The sequence below is a fragment of the Bombus pascuorum genome, chromosome 12, assembly GCF_905332965.1.
Source record: "Bombus pascuorum chromosome 12, iyBomPasc1.1, whole genome shotgun sequence".
NCBI classification, from domain to species: domain Eukaryota; kingdom Metazoa; phylum Arthropoda; class Insecta; order Hymenoptera; family Apidae; genus Bombus; species Bombus pascuorum.
Genome location: NC_083499.1, coordinates 196,781 through 219,935, shown reverse-complemented (window position 1 = coordinate 219,935; position 23,155 = coordinate 196,781). Strand labels below are relative to the sequence as shown.

Here is a 23,155-nt window from a genome sequence, read left to right as displayed (position 1 = left end):
ACGGGGTGGTTAACGGCGATACCGTTAAGAATTCTATATTGAGGTGTGATCCTTGCAGTACTACGAATTTAGCAACGCCGCCAATGATATTTAGAACTACAGGTCAATAAAATAAGTATTAGTAAGAAGTAACAAAACAATATGTTTTGTGTCCAATAAATATATTATATATATAATTTAGATTCATATCTTTTAATAAAAAACATCATAATTTATCATATATTACAATCATATGTTACAATTGCCTTATAATTTTGAAACATTTTATACAAAAACATTTTACATATGCGAATAAAATATGTCTCGTTTCGATAAATTTTAACGCGTTTCGAGTACATTTAAAATTCTTATCCTTTCCCTACAAATTTTTAGCACCAAATTTTAGCAATAATAATCATGAGCCACACTATCGATCAATAATTTATACCATGGTTATATCGTACATATTTCAACAAAAACCTATTGAACGCTATAAATACATAATTGAGACACTTATCTATCGTAGTTTCTCTCAAAAAGCATCGATCCCTTGAAGGGATATAAATAATTCAAATTTCTTTCAGCACGAAGATCCGTAACAGATCCACCGAAGATGATAACACGATTACAGAGTTACTTTTTAAAAGCACCGTTGCTGTACTAATCCCACGCTTCAAACGCGAACTTTAATCTTCATCTAAACCTTATATAATTTCAATCAAGCGAATGTAAAATTATGGACCCTTCGAATCGGATTTCCGGATCATCAACGGAGCCATTCCCAATAGACGAAAGCCAATAAATAAAAAGAAAAGCACACGTATTCAACTTCTTTGTGCCTCTTACGAAAAAGAAAACTTCTGAAAAGCGTAAAATGAAATCATGAAAGTTTCCTAAACTTCCTTCCAAGAAATATACTCAAAACGTGCACTCCAGAGAGCGATCCGGAGTTCGAACGAAACGTGATCAAATTTTAAAGAACGCTATATTTAATTACGCGGAAGTCCCCAGGCCAAGGCCGATAATAATTTTTTTGTAAGTCGTTAGCGTGAGAATCTCGCGAAGATTAATCTATTCCTCCGATTAAATCTTGAAGTATTCTGTCGAAACGATTCCGATAACCGCGACGGTAATTGGTCAAAGACCCCATAAAACAGCGGAAACGCTGTCAGGGTGATTAACATTTTCAGTGGCCTGCCCGGCAGGAATGCCGCAACTTATCAATAGATTAGTGTATGCAGATACCGGATGCGTTACGGGTGTTTGTGACTCGAGATGATGTATGAACATCGATACACCGGCTACTGTTAATTAGATACATTAATTAACTGCTGTTAATGATCATTACAAAGCGTCTAGGAGCAACACTAAGATAATACGCACCGGTCGATTCTTCGCTCAAATGAGTTTTGGCTCATCAATTTCTTTGATGCTGATAATGCGCTCCTTAATGTATCGGTCCGGCTGATTTAAAAGAAGAGAGTAACGTCGCGCCGGATAAACCCGATTACATATTCTATCGTAAATATGCACAAGTACCGCCGGATAAGAAGATTATTTGGCTTCTTCGTATATTATTAGTTAGAAATTTAATCTATACGAAGGTTGGAGGGGATGTACAAGTTGCGACTTAAATTTAAGGAATCGTATTATCAAAGTTGATAAGAGGTATTGTGAAATGTTCGGGTAATATTTGAAGCGTTAGTGGTGAATTGAAAAGAGAATGTTCGAAATAGGTTTAGAATAAAGCAGGAAATTTTCCGATCGAATAAAATTTTGAATAAAATCAATCCTCTATTAATCATTTATCATTACCATGTTATTTGAGATATTCAGAAACTGCATTGAACAACTCCATAAATTGAAAAGCAAAAAATAATGATGATGTTATAAAGCCTGTACTTTAAATTTGTCATTACTTACGTCGTCTTTTTGTAGTGATTAAATTTATATAAATAAATCATTTATTTAATAAAATATTATTCGTGTAAGTACGTAATACGATTAAAAAATTGATAAAAAGTGGAGTTTATCAGTTTCAGTTTGGCTTTCGAGAAGTTCATATTTCGCTACTGTTTTTATCCCGTAAACTTTAAGACTATTTGTTTTAACACATATATTACCAGTGAATATTTTTTATAATCATGTGTAATATCCCAGGAAAGAAATACTTATAAGTACCACTACAATTCTAAGCATGTTCGATCGGTATCATTTTAATGAAAACGAAACTTTAAAGTACCTTTAGTACATAATACTGTAATATCGAGGACAAAAGGCCCTAAAAAATATCGGGTAAACCATAAACATTGTCGTGAGCCGAGGTGCCGATAAGTCCATCAATGTGTCGTCGGTACTTCAGTTGAAGAGTTTCGTAGAAAAAAGGCCTATGTGACTCTAACCAGGAACGGTTGCGTAACACGTGTGTCACGTAAAATCACAAGTCACAACTCAGATTATAAAAATATAAGAAGGTTGAGCCGAAACACAACTATTAACTTTCTTTTTTTACCGCACTTTATTATGCACTTAACAATTACAATTTAGTATATACTGAGTTGGCACGTATAAATTATACTTTATATAGATCTAAGGGTAGAAACGCGGTAAAAAGGTGTTGACTATTCAAAAGTTAGAGAATCAGTAAAGTCTAGTAACGATGTTGTGGCAGAGGAAAGCTACTGATGGGTGGGTCTAAGGACACGAGCAGAGCTGATTTGTTAAGGATAAGTTTTCATTAGTAGACTTCGATGTCAATTGGCTGATTTTCTAGGTTGGTGGGTGAGCAAGGGTGCTAATCGCCCTTGAGAGAAAGTTGCTAATGGAAGATACGGAATGTAAGAAAAACTGACTTTTTCGTATCTTCCTATAGTAGGTAAAAATATAAAGAACGCTTGTTTTTGGCCTGAAGGACCTTAATTATGAAAATGGTTTTATGCTGGGTCCTGAATATTGAGGGTACGCGACAAGGATGTGGAGACATCTGGTTGTCATCTTGCTTTCGACGTGCGGCCCGGTCCCTGACGTGCTTGTTGCTTACACGTGCGTGGTGAGACTAAGACGAAGGGACAAAAGGGATGCTAAGGCAGAAAGACAAATTCACAGTCAGTGTCAGTAGAGAAGTCAGAGGGTGTGAATTGAGAAGTCAGAGAGTGCGAGTTGAGTTGGCGAGATAGTGTTGCTAGCGTTGTCGAGAGAGTGGTCCGCGTGAGAGAAAGAACCTTTGGATCCGTTGTGACGAGAGTTGCAAATTAATTATTGAGTTGTCTAAAGTATAGTACGTTATTGCGATTAGTTCATGTTAAATAACCATCGTTTCCTGTCTAATCAACATCTGTACAATCCATTCATTGTAAATAAATCACCATCATTAATTATTAGTATTTCCCGATACTACAATACGTTAAATTACTTTGCAGAAGCGATCTACCATAAATCAAAGAATATATTGAAAAATGTAACACGTAATTTTTCCTGTTATCCATTTAGCATAAACTAAAGTTACAAATGACAATGAATGTTTGTGTATCGCGTATGTATAAAAATGTATGGTTAGTTAATTTGTTGATTATGCAAATTGCACAGGACCGAAGGTAATTCTGTTTGCATCGGGATAGTAGTCCAGGACGAATACGTCTTGTCAGATGATTAACAATCCGTTACTAAATTCACTCGACTAATAAGTTTGCCGAAGCATTTATTTCAACGGAAGTACCATTTATCATCTGTCTCTGTATTTCCGTTTCGGAGTTTAAACTCCGCACAAAGCCTAATTTACACGTGTTGCTATTAAAAGTGTTGTTATTTCTATATTCAGAGGTAGAATCACAATAGTTATTATTATATTGTATGGATAAATCTATCACACCGTTCTGAGTCGAAAAACCTTTATTGCACACACTTACATGGACTAGGAGAAAAGAGAAAAAAAGAACATCTTAAAACTATCGATTGAGTCTATCGATTCTTCTAGTTACAGTCTAAGAACAATCTTCTAGTTACTGTTTTTTTGTAATTAGCGCATCTGCATATGGAGGGCGAGCACGAACTCACGTTGTCATTTTCAACAAAAAAGCTCAAATTTTCCTCTTCTGCTTGAATTAGTTCAATTAAATACTCTCGCCTTATTAACAGCCGCGCACCCGTGTGTTCCTTAAAGGTGCATGCGAGGGAAAGAGCTTCGTCCTCTGATGAAAATATAATTAAGGAACTTGCTTTGTGGCATTCGACACAATCTGATACATGAAATTAGAAATACGACCAAGAATTTTGTCGAAAATTTTATTGAATGATATTGTACGTAGTATCGTAATTAGTATTGAAATTTAAAAGTAGAAAGATACACAGAATACATATAATACGCAAAGTGTAATATTCTTCTTCCTATTATTATGAATTCTATTCTGTATCTTCACGTGATTACATTATCTGAGTTCATCTTTCCCTTTTTTTTCATTATTTTCAATGAAATTTCTTAATTTTGAGGAAGCTATGCAAGAATCATTGGTAATACGTGTAACTTCTTGCTTTAATTTCATTTAAAGTTTTTAAAATTTCTCCTAAAGTTTCTTAAGTCTTACTGTCTGTTGATACAAGAACGAGATTGAGATATTTAGAATTCGAAGGCTGTAGCAGAATCAGCTTCGCACGAATGCTAGCAAATAAATTCAAAGATAGTTGGATTATGATTTTATAAATTATTAAATTGTTTGATAAGTTCTTAGCGCAATTTAAACAGAAGAATATCGTTTCTTTCAATTGGACGTAAACTTTGTTCAAACTCATCGAAGAGAGAAAAGAAAGATCATTTGGTAAAATTCATAACGAACCGATTCTAGTCCTACCAAAATAAAAAATTATTCGAACAATCCAATATATACAGTGGCGGATGAAAGAAAGTTCATAAAGTAAAAAATATAAATTGACACCAAAATTTAAAAAAATGGATCTATACATAATAAGAGCAATTATCCTTAATCTCTCTCTTTTTATTTATTATATTCGATAATAAATGGCTGTTACTAACATGGTAACATATCTTCGATACAAAAAATTACTCAAATTCATAGTGTATCGATTTTAAACTTCGTTTTATCCGCCTCTGCGCACATATATAAAATATCATTGCGTAAATATAAAACAAGTTTACAAAGTAAACACCACGAGATGTTGAATGATTTTTCAAGTTGGAAAAGCGACCGAAGAAAGAGGAACAAATCCGGAAATAACGACGATTTCAAGAATGACTTGTTTCATCTCTTCGCAATAATATTATACCGAATGACGGCTGAATTATGCATCATGGCAACATAAATCACTATAATAGTTAGCACAGACACTTAGCACGTGGCAAGGTCATAGGCGATCCGTCATTAATGCTTAATGGACGGCATTAATTCGTTATTGTCGGTGAACGATGGTGGGAGGAATCGATAGGAAGTCGCTGGCGTAGTCGCTGTGAAGTCGTAAACGTAACAATATGTTGGCGATCGGCACGACGTTAACCCCGTTATCAGCCACGAAAAATGGGAATAACTGTGGGGCTGGTGCAGAACGTCTCTCCGAATCAGAGACTTGGAAACTCAATAACGCAGGAAAACGCATCGAGAAATCTGTCGAAATAAGTGAAACACAATGTCGCCAGATTTTTCGAGATACTTCCGTGTCTTCGTACGCTTTTACGGGATTAACGTCAGCAACGATCAATCGGTGAACAGTTCGGATTGTGGATTATGGAATAATTCTTAACTTACTTTACCCTTGCTTTATAATATGTACGAAGATATTTTTACAAATTCCATATAGCTTAATAATATGAATAATACAAATCTTATATTAGACATTATTTTTTATCCCCGCGTTTGATGTCAATTCAATTATATTCAAACGAGAGTTAAGAAAACTCAATTTTCTATCTTTCGAAAAGAGAACTTTTTTTAATTAACCTGACATGACTCTGAATATAATTTAACATAGGCGAGAATTAAAAGGTCAACTGATCGTTCTATATGACATAAAATTATAAAATTATAAAAATTATATGTAGTTTTATTATAAACACCTTAAACTTATTGAAACTAAATAATGTCTTTTTACAAAAAAACCAAACAGATTATATACTTTTAATAATCGTAGAATTTTATGTTGTAGAGAACAATCAACTGATTTTTCAACTACAACCTAGGTTAAAGAAATCATATTCGTGTCATATGAGACGTTAGGTTAATTGGGAAACTCTGCCTGTTTCTTTTTTAAAGACAAAAAATAAATTTTTGTTTATTCCATGTTTGAGTATAATTGGAAATTTATAGAAGTTTTTGAAATAGAAGATTATAGTCTATAATGTGTCACTTATCGATAATTCGCTAATATTAGTAATCAATAAATGATTATCTAAAAGATCCCAGAGTAGAGAATGTATTTTTTTAAAAGACAATTTTCGACTGTGAGACGAACATTCGATATCACTATTTCACTATTACGGTTCTTTCAACTTAACCACTTAATATTTCAGAAATTGTTCGAACTAGCACACTAAAAGTTTCTCTCTGGAGATTAATGATACTCTCATTTTTCGATAGATCTAAAATACAATATGAAAGCACTTAACTTTCCTCACACTTCGATCCTACGATATATCACAGCCCAAGCACAGTACAATCGTTAAAAGAAGAGTCAGTCAATCTTCTTTCTCTCTGACAAACAAAGACGATATGGTCACGTAAACATCCGTAAATTTATGCAAATTGATCGAAAATGAAAAACGCCGTAAAGGTTTTGTCAATCAATTTTTATCGGACGTATCTCATATTTCATTCCAGTAAATGTTAATCTCCTTTCTTCCTACTATCAATCACAATTATCACGGGAATTATATCCAGATGTGACAAACGCGAATAACATTTAAATTATAGATTCATCCATAATTACGTATCGCTCTACTGTTAGAAGATTCTGAATTTTTGTTTTACTACTATGATAAATTATATTATAGCAAGTTTCGTCCCGATCCAAAAAATGTATTCAAATAACAGATACATCGCGAAAACCTACTATAAATCAGAGACACAGAAAGGAATTTTATAATTTGAAAAAAAAAAAAAAAAAGAGAAAAGTAGTTTATTGTAGCGCTATAAAATATTTCAACTTTTTCAGACTTCTTAAAACTATAAAATCCAAATGGGAGAAAAAATAGCGAGGAAGAATAATAGCGGTCAAATATTCTTGGAATTCCTCTTAATAATCTCAATATAAATTTGATGAAATTCAGTAATGCAAATTGATTAGAAAAAAACATTAGAAACAAAATGTTGATGAACGTTGATCCTTAATGGGTTAAAGAATCGGTGAAAATGATTATTTTCACTCACGGATATAATTATCCATAAACTTTTCGCTTCAAACAAAGACAAATGTTTATACCGTATTTTATGTAGAGCAATAATAGATTCTATTTCAATAATTCTCTCTATAGTATAAATGGAATATACTTGTATAGAGGAAATACTGACAAAATAATAACTGTGATGTTCCTGGTATTAAAGAACACAAATAAGTCCTCAAATTATTGAGTAAATAATTCACGAAGAGAAAGATAACTAAAGACAATTGTCTGTCGGATTATTCGAGACGATCCTCGAAGAAGTCGGAGGTCGATCGTTATTTCCAACAGCTTCCGCAATTGACATTCAGCTACAAGGATATCTAGAGAGAGGAGAATACTCGGTGTAACCTGACAGAAGATCCCATGCGACTTCGACTCTGGGACGGAAGTCTCGTTCAGTTCGCCTAGAAATTCAATAATACTTTGTACGTGGAAGCGGAAAGTAAAAGAATGTATAGGTACATACGGATCGTACCCCGATAACAGCAGAAGGAGGACGAGCAAAGGACTATGAGTAGAAAAGGGGCTGACCTTTCATTGATTAGATCACTCAGAAAATTCTACGCGATATCCGGTACCCGCCTACCGTAACTTCCGCACTTTTTCCATTCCCCTACACGTGAAGAACTTTTGTCGCTCATTCCTCCCTCTGAATTTCGTTTTTGAACGCCGGCCGCCAAGTTAAGACTTTTTGATATTAAGTTTCTATTCTCGTCATTTTGGTTGATCAGTTAGCAGATTGAAAATAGTAAGATCTTAATGTAAGTACGCCCAGGGGGGGGGGTGCTTTTGAGAAGCAGATGAAATTTCTGTTTTGAGAGCAGCGAATTTTTAATCGCTAATTTTGTTTTGTAACTTGAAAATAATCAACTTTTGATGGTGGTATTTTTCGAGAGATTGAATTTTCAATAGTCAATTTTGTCTAGGTTTGAAAATAAGAAACTACCAAGAGTGGTATTTTTAAAAGGAATAATTTCGGGAGATGGAAGAGCTTTTTGCTTCGAGAACAGTGAATCTTCAATTATTATTTGTGTCTGTAAATTGAAAATAATGAACATCGTGCCGTGCGGGGGGAGAGGAGGAGGCGGTTGATTACAAGAAGCAGAAGGAATCTGTGCGTTGCGAAAAGTGAATTTTGAATAATTACATTTCTCTGTAAATTGAAACTAATGAACTTTAGATGATGGTATTTTTCAGAAGATTGATTTCGAGAGGTAGAAGGGATTTATATGTTGGAAATATTAAGGTAAAAATATAATTATTTCCATTTTAATGGGGAAATACGTGAGATAATTTTTTCAATTATAGTAAACTTATTGATAATGGTAAAAGGTTAATTAACCTCTTAGACATACTCTGTTTTATGAGCATTGAGTTCATATCAGTGGTAAAGGGATGCACCTTAATGATGTTAGTATCCTTCGACAGCAGATAGCTTCCTATCCATAGACCATGTATACTTTCTATATACACATACACGCATATGTATATGTATATATCATGTATTATATATTACCACGAAATCTGATGCTGTTCCTGGCTTGCGGTTGACAAGGACTTGGAAATGACGTAGGGACATCGATGATATCATTAATGCTTAATCATGGATAGTGCTCCATAATCGTGTTACCTTTGTTCTGTACGAATATTAGATAGCAGTCGATCACTCATCTACAAAGTCGCGGATCAAAAGGCTCAACTTACGTTCCACCATATTAGTGCTACTATCAAGGGACTTTTGACGTGGGAAAATCATCGATGTGGATCGTTGATTTCCTTAGTAACACGCATACTATTAATTTTATCTATAATTTCAAGTAATCCATTTCCTTTAAAATATTTTACATTCCAGATATTCCGATGGCAGTAAATGTAGTATTTTTGTAATAACGATTTTTCGAAAATGAAGGGACATTTAGATGTTTCACCGTTTATTAAAATATTTATTAGAAAAAATTTTCTACTTTCGGAACAAAAAATTCATTAATAATCGTAAAAACGTAAATAAAATAATCATAATTAAAGGCTATCGGAAATTAGGTATAGTGTATTTATCCTTTAATAAAGATTCTGATAAGAATGAAGAAATAGAATGTTTAGAAAAAGTAACAATAGATTCTAACTGATTTTCAAACATGAAAGAATATTTAAATATAATTTGTGTATATTAGAATATAAAAAAGACATAATAGATAATGAAATTTCCTATTCCTAGATATATATATCTTTCACATCAATTAAAATTAAGACATTTTTCTGTATCAATAAAATTTCACGTCATAAACTATAAAATTTATAAGAAATAATAAAACATCTAGGGGAAGGGCAACGCAATACTCAATGGATAGTGTGGATGACATAACTTTTTCAGGAACTGATTTCCGAGTCAATGAATTGGAACTGTACATGCGTTTCTATTTCTCTTTCAGTCACTCCAGTCTGTCACCACGGTCAGGTAAAGGTGTTCGGTGTAGCACGACAGGAAACCACGAGGATACCGTGCGAGCTCGAGGCAAATCCACCGGAAGTAACGTTTACGTGGAAGTTCAATAACACAATGGAGGCGATCGACATACCACAGGCACACGTCACCAGCGAACGAACACGTTCCACAGCCTCTTACACACCAATGACAGAGTTGGACTATGGTACTTTGCTTTGTTGGGGCACCAACGATCAGGGTACCCAGCTCGAGCCCTGCGTCTACCATATTGTGCCAGCTGGTGAGGGTTCTTTACGTTATAAATAGAGACTTAATAGAATATTATCATATTAACAAATATAATTTTATCAGTTCGATATTTTAAATCCATTCCCTTTATACTTTTTCAATTTCATGTTCGTTTATGAAAAACGTTTGCTTTGTATTTTTATTTTCATTATATTCAATTTCTTCTAGATTTTGTTCTGAGACATTTTAAGACGGAGAAGCAAAACTCTCTTTTTCTAAATTATTTTCATAAAGGGAAGCATTTTTATAAACATACTGATATGTACCATACTACTTTAAACACTTTGTTGATGCTGATACTTCATATAAAGAAATAATCCGCATTAAAAGCATTAAAGAGTTCCTACAAATTACAGCATCTATATTTTCTGTCATAGAATATTATCAAATACGATAATTAATGAAAACTTCCAAACAGCAAACCATAAATTCCTCAACACTGAAACAAAAAGAACGTACTTTACGTTCTTTCCTCTGCTCCCTTTCAAAAATGCTTTTACCTAGCTAACAATCAAAAAGAAAAAGTAAAGAAAATTAAATTCAAACATTTAGAAAAATATCTATGTTAAGAAATATCATGGTAGAAATGAACAACACTAAGAACAGCAGACAGCTTTTGTTGAACATTAAAACATTCATTCTTAACAAGCGGCGAGCGTTTCAAATACGTCGAGATATTCGCGGGCGTCTTCAGATAATCCTTTAATTCCAAAGAGAATTCGCATTACCGTGAATAGAAAACGCGAGAACGTTGACATAATACGCGTTGAAAATATACCTCCACGTGAAAATTCCATTCGGTTCTTGAAATCACGTGGCTATCTTCACAGGAATGAAGCTTCGCTCTTGATTATGCAACAGTTTGTAGGACGGAAATGAAGATTTTTATTAAACATAAATCGTGAGAATTTATTGGCGGCGGAAAGAGGAGTGGAAAACTGGCAAATAAGGTATAGAACTGCAGAGTAATCCTGGGAAATGTGTCTCCCGTGGGATGGTTGATAGACATAAATTAGATTTAAAAAGTTTCCTCATTATGCAGATTAGAAACAACGACAGCCGACTTCGTAGCCGGACATCCGTTTCCTTTCCGGTATCTCGCTCCTTTCTGCATTTGACGACCTCTTAACGAAACGTTACGGGAAAGAATGACCACCCTTTCGTGTTCGATCGAAGAAGTTGCGAAGTAGAATTTTCTCAATGTAACATATTATCAAGATTGTTATAGAGAAACCGTAGATTCCTCTGTGTTCGATCCAAGAAATAAGGAAATGGAATTTTCTCGATGAAACGCGTTGCGTAAGACAAATTAAATTTTGAAGATTCCTACAGAAAAGTCGATCAGTTCATTGCATTTGATCGGAAGAATGACAAAATGAAATTTTCCCAATGGGACATGTTACCTAACATAAATTAAATTGCAGGAATTGTTACGGACATAATTTTGAAGTCTGTTAGTCAGGTGATCAATCCTTTATTATAATATGACGAAAGTAAATCATCTGTAGGATTTATAAGAATTATTCATATTATTAGGAATATGAATTACTTGCTTTCCTTTTTGGCGAACAACAAAATTTTTACAATACCTGATCCTACGTATATTTTCCATTCTTTTTTGCTAGTTTCTTTAAGATTTTGATGTTGCATAGTACTTGCAGATTAAATTTTGTTCGTATACATTTAGCACTGTAAGTTTGTACGTATAACATACAATGGCACGTATTTGAATATATTCAATAATATAGAAATTCTTGCTCCTTTTATAATTACCTTCCAAATTTCCGAATATTCTTATCCCGAATAGTTTTCCACTGTAACTGTTTCCAAGAGGATGGATAAATCTACTAAAAAATCAACGTATCTATACATCTATTAAACATCTAAACGTCGGCTTTGTCAAACGTTTCCCAATTCTGTAAACTTTCACGAGTATGATGCCAACAGCGGATCTCTCGAACTACTTTCGCTAAGTCCTATGAAACATGTGAAAACGCGACTGTTCCGTATCGAGGACGTGCGAGGATGTGATATCGTAGATGGCCGCGTGACTACGTGGCAAACGCACTTTAGTACCGTGGGTGGGCATTAAACCAGTGAAATGACGCAATAAAAAGCGCTATTAAAGAGGATGTTGCATAAAACGTAGTCGTCCAACGAGAATTCAGCCCCATCTGGAAAGGAAAACCTAACTAAACTCGTATCTGTTGATTAAAGACGACTGAGAAACGGCGTCGTTTGATAGACACCAGTTTCACCGGTTCGTACGTGAACCGGGAGACACTCGAAGATGGTCTCTCTTGCCTTTCAGTATTCAGTTCTCGTCTAAAGGAGGCAGACGTTTGTCGTCGTAGTTTCATCAACTTCGGACCGCTTCATCTCTTGCCTGCTCGACGCAATCACAGGTCAGCTATCCCAAAGAGCTCCCCTGCCAGGATACACCAAACGACGCTACGTTGAACAGAGATAGCTTTACTACGTCTTTAACCGACAGAGTTGTTACTTTTTAAACGATCGTTTTTCGCAAGCGAGAAAATGGAAGTTTCCGTAGGAAGGATCAGTAAAAGGAGTGGAAAGTGTGTGTACCAGATAAGACGTGGTATGTTCGGACGTGATTTAAAAGTTCACATCGAATCGTACTTGTGGAATGCTACATAGATCGTGTTGAATATTTTAAGAAGAGACATTTTAAGTAGATTCTTTCTAGAATGCGTAAGATTTTAAAGAAGCTTTCAAACATTTTATAAATTTTCAAAAATTTCAATTCATGCTCGTAGTACTGTATTAGAATCGGTGGAATTATGCGATACATAAAATAGCACAAAACAATATGAAAAAAACAATACGGTCTTTTTTATTGTGCCGCATCATAGCTACTTTGTTGTATATGTAACGATTTGTGGGCGGATATGTAGTTGCTAATAAAAATATCTCATATAAATTAACAATTTGGAAAAATATAACCGAAAAATAAACAATGCTAAACCTCACCAGATATCAAAGTATGCAAGTTTTTTGATAAAGATTCGAGATGTTGGTTAGAAGTGCATCAAATATACGATTGAAATGTTTCATTAATTTGACCGAACGTTTTCCTTCATAACTGCTTTACGCATGTTTATAACATATTATATCTTTTATTACAGTGGCTATAACCTACCCTTATTTTCTAATAAAACATTTTTAACGAAGCTCTATATTTCACTTCCTAGTACATTTTTACACTCCTACAAAAATACCATCGAATGTTACAAAATTTGGACCTCGTCAAATAGTATGTGCTATAGTAAATGCAATAATGTACCACTAAAAAGAAAAAAACTACTTTCTAAGCCATTATATACATATATGACACAATATCACAAAGGGTTACTGAAAATACACGCTACGTTGCCTAGTGTCTACTAGGAACCATAGAAACTTGTGATTCGAGTCGCGATCGTACTAATTATTCGGCTTTGCAGGTCACCCAGACACGCCACACAATTGCTCTCTTCTGAACCAGACAACGGACTCGCTATACGTGGAGTGCACAGAGGGGTTCGACGGCGGTTTGCCGCAAAAGTTCACGATACAGGTGGACCGTGAGGTGGGAACCATCAGTACGTCGTTGAAACCGAGCACGACGATCTACAATCAAACGAGTAAAGTACCGTCTTTTTCGGTGAGCAACCTCGAGCCTGGCACCACCTACGACGTACACATATACGCGAGCAACAGCAAAGGCCGCAGCGAGATGGTCCACTTCCGTGCAACCACGCTGAATCTGCCCGAAAGGCGAACAGGTGAGTTTCAATCTCGAGTTTCGATCTAACTCGGAATAATATTCAAAATTAATACACGAGCAGCCTATCTCTCACGAATAAGGATCAATTGTATGAGATCCATTGTTGAAATTAACGTGCCACACTCTTGTAACCTCCTTCGAGCACTGTCTGCTACGCTGCACGGCCTTGCATCGTAGAGCTCACGTGATTATCTATATTTCTTCTTCTTTAATGCTCCCACCCCTGTTCGTCCTCCATTTTTCTAACTCTTTCTCTCTGTCACGAACATAGATATATACGCGTGGCCCGCCTCTTTCTTTCCATGGTTCCGTTTCAACCATTGATCTCTCTGCTGCTCCTCATCGATCCTCCCGTTCTACTGCCCCCCCCCCCCCATTAGAGAAATACTCTCTTCGGCCGGTTTATTTACGATCCACAAGGCAAGAACGAGCAAACGCTGCAATACACGCGTCGATGAGTCTTCCGTGGACCAACTTTATACGAGGGTGACTCAAATATAAACGAGACTTTATTTTTAAAATAATTTTATTCAGTGAAATAACATAGCCAAGCACATATTATTTTTCAACATAGTCTCCTGCTTTGGAAATGCATTTTTCCCAGCGGATTGGGAGATTTTTGATCCCAGCATCGTAAAAAGAAGAGTGCTGTGTCAGAAGCCAATTGCGCACAAAGGCCTCCACCGCCGCGTCGTCTTGGAATCGTTGTCCTCCTAGTGCTTCTTTAAGCGGTCCGAAGAGATGGAAATCGCAGGGCGATAGGTCAGGACTGTAGGGAGGATGATCAAGTGGAGTCCACCTTATTTCCTCTAATGTTGTGCAGGTTAGAGCTGCTGTATGAGGCCTGGCGTTGTCGTGGAGGAGAATGACGTCTCGAATCGGTTGGTTACGCCTTTTCGAACGATAAGCAACCTTTGCCTCCCTCAAAAGCTCACAGTAATAAGCAGCATTTATTGTGCGAATGTTCTCCTCCGTAATGCTGGTTCGAGGACGACGATCATGTTCCACATTTTCAACCAGTTCACGTCCTTCCTTGAACTTCTTATGCCAGGCAAACACGCGAGCCCTTGACAGTGTCTGATCCCCGAACTGTGCAGTCAATCTTTGCAGAATTTCTATTGGTTTGACGCCTTCATGTGTGAGAAATTTAATAATAATGCGTTGCACAACTGAGAGGTGTACTTGTTGCTCTGACATCTTGAATACTACCGCCAAACGTGTCTGAACTGGACAACGGCCTGCTCTCCCCACTCCTGACATCCCAACCAATGCACACTAGAAGCGGCCGCTCGCTCCCTTTAAATTTACGCGCTCAGAAACAAAAGTCTCGTTTATATTTCATTCACCCACGTATACCTGGAAACCTGACAGGGTTTTTCTCTTGAGAATTATGTTGCTGAAGGATTTTGACGGTTAAGTGACGATTCGATGGTATTCTGTGATTTCCTATCTTTCCTTCTTTCTTTTTCTTTGCTGTTGAGATTGTTCCATCCATAGGCAGACAGAATGTCGTTTGCGTTAGGGATAAGAGCGAAGCAAAATGTAAAAATTTATTAGAATTTAATATTTAATATTAATATTAATTATTAATAATGTTTAACATTTAATATTTTGATTTCTGTATATGTACACTTTTCAGATTGGTTTCAAATTTATAACCATCGTAACCTTGTTACATGAGGTTTCAATTTTCAACGCTAATGTAATATCAAAATATTTTATATAACACACACAGCGTATATATACAACATTTTCATAGTTATCAGTGCAGTACAGTTATCAGTACAGTTTATCATTAAGTGAAGAACAGATCGCATCGTGTTGCAAAGCGTGCTTTTCTCAAAGAGTACATATAGTTCCATTATCTTGATCGGACTGCAGTTTTACAAAGGAAAAGATGTCAGTTAGTGTCGACATTGTCACATTGCAGCGTTTACTCGGTCTCTGGTATCGTAGACGCGCGATTAGGCGTTCGATATCGATCGTTTCGACCCTCGATCACCATCAGTCAACCCAAATCGACGGACTTCCGGTCCCTGTCGAACTCGATTATCGTCCCCTATGCTCTACACAGTTCACATCCTGTCAGCCATAGTGACACCGCGAACGAAAAATGTATCCAAACCACCATTCTAACGATTCTACGGATTTGACAATGAGAAAAATCTATACATATTTTTCTAAATTAATTCCTTCTCCATTAACACTTTTCGTTCTCTTTCTCTCTTCTTTTTTATTTGGTACTCTATTCACTAGTTAGTTTGTGGAATTAATAAGGATGAAATAGAAATTAATCACTATAATTGGCGTTGTGATTTATGGGAATAATTAATTGACGGTAGTGGATTTAATTAATGGCTCGATCGTGGTAATAAACTTCATGGCGTTCACCTACGAATTGAATGAGTCTGGTTCGCTTTCGAATTCGACTCTATGGAAGCACAGTGATATTGTATGAAAATCGAGTTACCTATTGAAGATCAGTTACGACGCCTTTAGGCTGATAAGAATGTCAATTGTTCCACTTGAAATCTCTGGTAGGTCGAACGATGTTCAATTGTTTAATATTTGATTGTTTGTAACTAATTAGCGACGAGAATTTCTTCTAGTCAAAAAGTCTGATTTCTTGTTTATCGAATGCTTCATAACAATCAAAGTCAATTCATTAATTGCTTAATCCTTTCAGGACAAAGTTTTTTAAAGAACATTTTTTATTAGGCATCGATAAAACGAACAAACGCATTCCTAGAGTTTAATCAAGTTTAATGAATACGTAGTGTATTATATGTAGGATTTAGTAAATATGCAATAAGTAATTAAATGTACAAATTTTTATAAAAATATTGATGAATACAATAAAAATGTCCAAAAAATGTATTCGCTTATTAAATTGCATAATATATTTGTTGCGGTAGAAGTTCAAATTTCATTACTTATGGATATATTTACTTATGAAATTAGGATGTAATAGCATACATTAATTAGAAAGCTTACATGTTTATTAAATTAGTATATTCGCTATAATATGTGTTATTTATATATCCTGTTCAATTATATAAAACGGTGGTATCTATTAAACAATTAGTTTGTGGCAAAGTAACATACACTGTATTTTATAACTTTGTTGTAATAATCATTAAAATAGCAAGTGTATTACTCACCCCTTCTTGGAATACATCAAAAGAACAAAGAAACTCGATTCGCCCCGTTTTTTAATTGCTGGCTTTTTCTATTCTTCGGCAATATTGAAATGTACATCCTGAAGTCCTAATCAAAAAGAAAAGTACTCACTGAAAAGTGTCAATCCATTATTCAATTATTCAACAAAATATCAAATACAATTGTCCGTCCTGAAACGGTTAATCAATCCCAATATCATAAATCGCAAGTCAGAATCATATCAAATCAAAGAAAGACAATATATCAAATTAAAAAGAATCTGGAAAACAAATTCTTTTCTATTATATCTAACGAAAAGTAAATAAGAAAAATATTTACTGCATCTCACACTTAATCAAACATAATTAAACATCATAAGCATAACTTAAGTTAACATTATGGCGAGAGGACGAAGCAGATAAATTACCAAGAAAATTAATGAGGTACAGGATAAAAGGGTTGAAAAAGGGGATATTTTGGGAAAATCCCTCTTCTTTACGGGAGCCAGGAGATGAGGAGGCAGGTTCTGAAAAAGGAATCTCCCCTGTAGGCCGGTAAAATAATTTTGTCCCGGATTCCGACTCTGCCAGATTGCGAGCACATTCTTCCTGCTAATTGCTAACAATTAACGGTGGAACCCGGGGCCAAGCTGGCCGTAAACGCGGCCTGTGTACAGTACGCGTTAATAATGCGTGGCTAATTGGGGGCTTGGGGGTGGTCGGTGGCCGTCCTCCTCTTTTGTCGTTGACTCAACCTATTCTGTTCGTTGGCTAACTGGAAATCGGTGTACATCGTTTCTGGCCGTTGGCCCGCGTTCTAATTTTGTCTGTGCATTTTATTAACAACGAACAGAAAGAAAGTTCGATTGCAATATACGGTTTTTTATTTTTTTCTAATTCGATTAGAAGATGCTTTTGCATATTCTTCGTAAATGCAGGCTATAGCAGGAGAACATAATATGCCACATTTTTTATTTTTTAGAAAAGAACGATTTTTTAAGCCACCATGTTAATATACATATTACCAAAATTGTCTTTTTATTCGGTTTTGAAACTGAACACGTATTATTCCAAAATAATGTTGTGTATAATCTTAAAAACAGTGCTCAACATAATGTTAAAAAATTAAATTAACATATTAGATATTAAAATATGAAATCGTTGTTTGTCTTAATAGTTGTATTAGGCCTTGGAATTTGTAATGAAAGTTAATCAACTTCAAAGCTACTTTTAAGATGCTTATTTTTTAATTTAACAAGTTGTTTTCATTTCCAATTATATTGTATTAAAATACTATTTTCGTATATTTCGTTTCATTGTGCTCAGTTGTAAAATTGTTTGATACTAAGGCTATCTATTAAAATGGTTAAAATAATCAAGTTCTAATCGTTCATAGGAATGTAGATCGATAAGTTAGTTTTAAGGTTTGAACGATCTATTTTATTTACCACTTCGTATTAAACACATTATTAACTAAATCAATTAAAGGAACATTTAGAGTGCCATTTTTTATTTCTATATCCACTTTTTCTGTCTTTATATTTTTTTAGTTATTATTTTCAAGCAAATCATTATGATAACAGTGTATGAACAACATTTTAATTTATTAAGCCGATAGAATAGCTATTTGTTTGAATTCTACACTAATATCGTTCATAAAAGCAATCTTCTAGTTATTTTTGGTAGTGTATATTTTCATATAAATTTCTTTGACACAAATTTCACATTCCAATCGTCACCAATGCTAATATTAAAGTATATTTGATTAAAATAGTTCATAATTGATCAAAAGGAACCTTCGATATTTGGTTTTAATCAATGGTTACACTCTTTACAAATAATTTTGCATTTTTATCGTACCTGATTGCTGAATCGTTTGAGTTGGGTTTGATTTAGATTCGTAATTGATCAGAAAGCGCCTTTAACATTCCTATATACTTTTAATTAATGGAAGCATTCTTCATAAATGGTATTATACTTGTTTGCAGAATCGATCGAGCTAGATTCGATTTAGGTGGTTTATAATTGATCAAAAGAAACTTTCGATATTTGATTTTAGCTTAATTTCATTTTATTCGACTTCAGAGCCGGCTAAATTAAGTTTGATTTAGGTTCTTCGTAATTGGTAACGCAAAATTCTTAATGTTTAATTTGATTCCTCATAGATGCTTTAACTTCAGTTTTCTCGGTTGGTAACGTTGATTGAACTAACTAAGCTTAACTCGAATTTTTCTTATTTAAACAAAGCAAGCTTTTAATCTTCAATTTCATTTGTGTTCCAATATATTGTTCAACTTCGTTGAGCTTGATTACATAATATCTTGAATTTACATATTTCTGATGATACCTATACTTTAGCATATAATTTTATTTGACAACTTGATTCGATTAATACATTGAAAATTCAAAAATTAAGTGAAATATTATCGAAGATCATCGATTATAGTTTAATCTTCTGAATGTCATTTCTCTGAATTATTATACAAATATCAGAGGAAATTAAATCTCTGTTAACAATAATAACATACTCTATCCGAAATGCAATATAAAAGATAGTACTCTAGTTGCATTTCATTTCTGATATAATCGATATCTCGAAAAAACAGAATACATCGTTTTCTTCTAACAGCAAAAAGCTGAAATAAAAATGCAAGAGTTCCGCGAATTTTTTTAACGATTCTTTTCGAGGGTGTTTCAGAGAAAAACGGGATTAAATGGCGTTTAAACGTAGCACGACTATTCGATAAAAATAACACGAGATTGTAAACCAGATAATTTTGTTTGTTCTCGAATGTAGTTGGATCTCTTGCGCGCAGTGGTTTGTGTCAATAAATGAGCTGGCAAAGTGTCAAGTAGTACGTCAGTGATATTCGCTTCAACTGCTCTTTACAGTTCGGTGAAACAGAAAAAAGTGATCCTTTTTTTTCCTTCATCATGTACGGTTATCTGTTTTAAACAAGATGATAATATTGCAACATATTATCGACTTTCTCGCGTTTAAAATGCAAATGTTTGTTAATCACATTTGTGTAAAACACTTCGATACAAAAATTTTAATCCATTTTTCTAACGTTGAATATTTCGGAATTTTACATTTAAAGCTTTTTTTCGAAATCGTGAGAAAAAGCTTTAAATTTTTTCATTTCGAAATTAACGTTATACTGAAATATTTATTATTCTAATATTCATATATAAATAAATAAAATTCTCTTGTTATAATAATAACGATAATTAAATGTTTCACTTAAATATTGTTCATGATCTACACCTTTAATTCTTCCCACAGAAATTTAAATTTAAATGAGCTATGAATCTATTATCTAATTATAAACGAGCGGTGACTGAAACAATAGAAATGTTGCTTTATAGAAACATTATACTATAAAAACTATACTCTTGATACTTCGTACACTATCGTGAGTCATTTGCATTCTGCGTGTTTTCGCACTTTCAAATTTCTCATAAATGCTTAAAAACCCACCAACCCTACTAATCGAGCCGTTCACAGGTCAAAGTGGCCGTATACAACTTCATTTTCGAATTTTTTAAAATTTTATTTTTAATTTTTAAATTTTCATATAATTCCAACTAATTTTCCCTACATATTGCTTTGCAAGATTAACCAACTTAATCAAAGAAGTGGACAAAGAAGTGGTTCAATTCCAGACGAACACTGACTAGGACGACAGGAATGTGTTAAACGAATCTCAATTCATCGAGACAGTCGATATCGTTGACCAACGTTGCTCGATTCTCACCAGTCGGTTTATTGGCTCGTGTCTTCGTCGAACTCGAACCTTCACACGCCTTGGCGGGACGAGAAAGAGGGCAGGGGAAAAAAGATCCTGTCTAACAGTTCGGGCTCGTTCGCGCATGTAAACGCTTCTTCCATCGAGCCAGACGAATATTTCGTTCGATAAAATAGCCACCTCGCCGTACTTCCGACTTAGCCTCGAAACGAAAAGGCAGACGCTTGTTACGCAACGTGTTGGATCGAACGGCTCGATATCGATACCGACCTGTCTAATCTTATGGCGGATATCGATTACGCTTTGACGTTTATATTAAAACACGTTCGCGCACCGAATGAGAAACGTGAATTGGGGCAGGTTGCTACGTTTTCGACTGGAAATTCGTTGCGATCGAACTTACTTAAAAAACGAGGATATCCGGGATGTTGCTTAAAAATCGGTTACGTCCGTCGCAATCTATCTGAAATTTCTTCTTTCAAGGAAATTCTTTTTGGATTAAAAGTGATGCATATGCGATGGTTTTTCATTTATTTTTGGTGTACTGAACGTTTGTTTCATTGGTCGAAGTTCTTAAATTGTTCGATAAATAATGGTGGACTTTTTCCGTTTTAACGATAACATCGAAGATAGGGACTGATTAAACGTAGTTGTTGACATTAAATGTACTGAAAATGTATCGATTATTTTTTATAGAAACTTATTGGATTACAATTAATTTCAGCCTTTGACATTAGTTATACATAGTTGCATATAATTAATTAAGATAAATAGATATACATAATTACATTTCTGTGACAATAAAATGTCAAAGTACCTCCATATTCTCAGTAATTGGAAAGACAACAAATCTGAAACTCATTACTTCGACGAATATAATAGTTCTAATGTTAAAATAATTCTATACAGTTTAACCTTTACAATGACGAAAAACCGGGACACTATCGAAAAATCGCCGAAAGCAACGAAAATTCCTATCGAAAAGCCCTTCACTGCCTTTTCTCCCGAAACAAAACCAAAAGAGAGAAAAGAATCACCCGACATGAACGTTTGCCAGCGTTGAGCATATCACCAACGCCGGACAAACGGAATACGGAAACGCGTTATCCAGGAACACAGGACCGAAGTAGTCCCTTCGACCGGACAAAAGGAAAGCACCCCTTTGCGATGCACGGCGCTGCTGAAAAACTTATCCCAATCTCACTTTGAACCTCAATTTAACCCATACCTTAAGGAGTATCCACAAAGGGGGCAACAAAAATTCTAGCACCACATCAGTACCATCCCAAGTGTACAAAAACGAACAAAGGAACGAACACCCTTTTCATTCTCTATAGAGTGTCACAAAATATTTGCAGGATTTATAGGATCGATTCTAGATATCAAGACGAAGAAAGATGTTCATATAAGAAAATGTCTTTTGAAGCATATCTTTCAAGTTATAAATAATTTTTCGTTGAGGGAGAAATAACGCTAGCTACACAAGCAAACACAAATACAAGCTCAGCTCACATACCAATCAATTAGAAAAACGTTTTGAGTAGAAAATGGAGCAAAGATCGGAGTCCAGAGATTCCCGGCATATCGACAGACCTCCTAATGCAATTTAGTTGAGTTCAAGCTAGCCCTCAGTAAATATAAATAATTAACGATAGTCAGCCGCTGAGCAAGTATCTACGTATAATGTCAACGTTCCATTACAAAACTTACTTATTGTCTTAGACAGATTGTAAATAATCTAGAGCTTAAAAAAAATTAATAATTTCATTTTAAAAAGTAATGGATTTATTTCTGTGAATTCATTTATCGCAGCTAAATGATATAAATAATAGAAAATTCCATGATGAATTTCAAAAGTAATATTTGTAACATCGTCATCTTTAACTTATTAGCGTGGATAATTAAAAAAAAAAAAAGAAAATAGTAAGGAACATAAGAAAAAATGAACTAGAGTTGATTAGTGTGGCTGAAAGATTCATATGTATACTTAACAAACATATAATAGTCCATACCCTATGTCATTTACCTAAATGAATTTTAAAAAGAAAAGTATGAAGTACGAATAGGATCAAAACGATTCACCAGCTGGTTCATCAATATCAATATATGAGCCGTTCACAGGCTAAAATAATTAACTGTACCTTTTGCAATTTTTATCAATTTTAGCGCCAAAGCACTCGATTCTTACTGTTGAAGTGATCGTCACTTCTGAGAAAACTCTACATCTGGTTTTCGGTTTCTCAAGAGCCTAAGGTCATCGATAGCGCGTAGACAAAAGAATGCGTCGAGGAAAGACGATAAGCGGTACACGTGCGACGTTGGTTTCGGCAGTTGTCTTTAGTCTCAGGGTAACGTTGCTAGCAAGAG

At 34.7% G+C, this 23,155-nt stretch overlaps 2 protein-coding genes across 6 annotated transcripts in view; one reads left to right on the top strand and one right to left on the bottom strand.

Moving 5' to 3' along the window:
- LOC132912466 (26S proteasome non-ATPase regulatory subunit 9) overlaps window positions 1–23,155 on the bottom strand; it is a 272,372-nt gene that overhangs the window by 121,709 nt on the left and 127,508 nt on the right. The gene's annotated exons all lie outside the window — the stretch shown is intronic.
- LOC132912449 (hemicentin-2-like) overlaps window positions 1–23,155 on the top strand; it is a 547,362-nt gene that overhangs the window by 507,494 nt on the left and 16,713 nt on the right. For all 5 annotated transcript variants that reach the window (XM_060969863.1, XM_060969864.1, XM_060969861.1 and 2 more), the window contains 2 exons: window positions 9,793–10,086; window positions 13,559–13,879. In XM_060969863.1, the coding sequence (XP_060825846.1) occupies window positions 9,793–10,086; window positions 13,559–13,879 (615 nt within the window). The remainder of the gene's footprint in view (window positions 1–9,792; window positions 10,087–13,558; window positions 13,880–23,155) is intronic.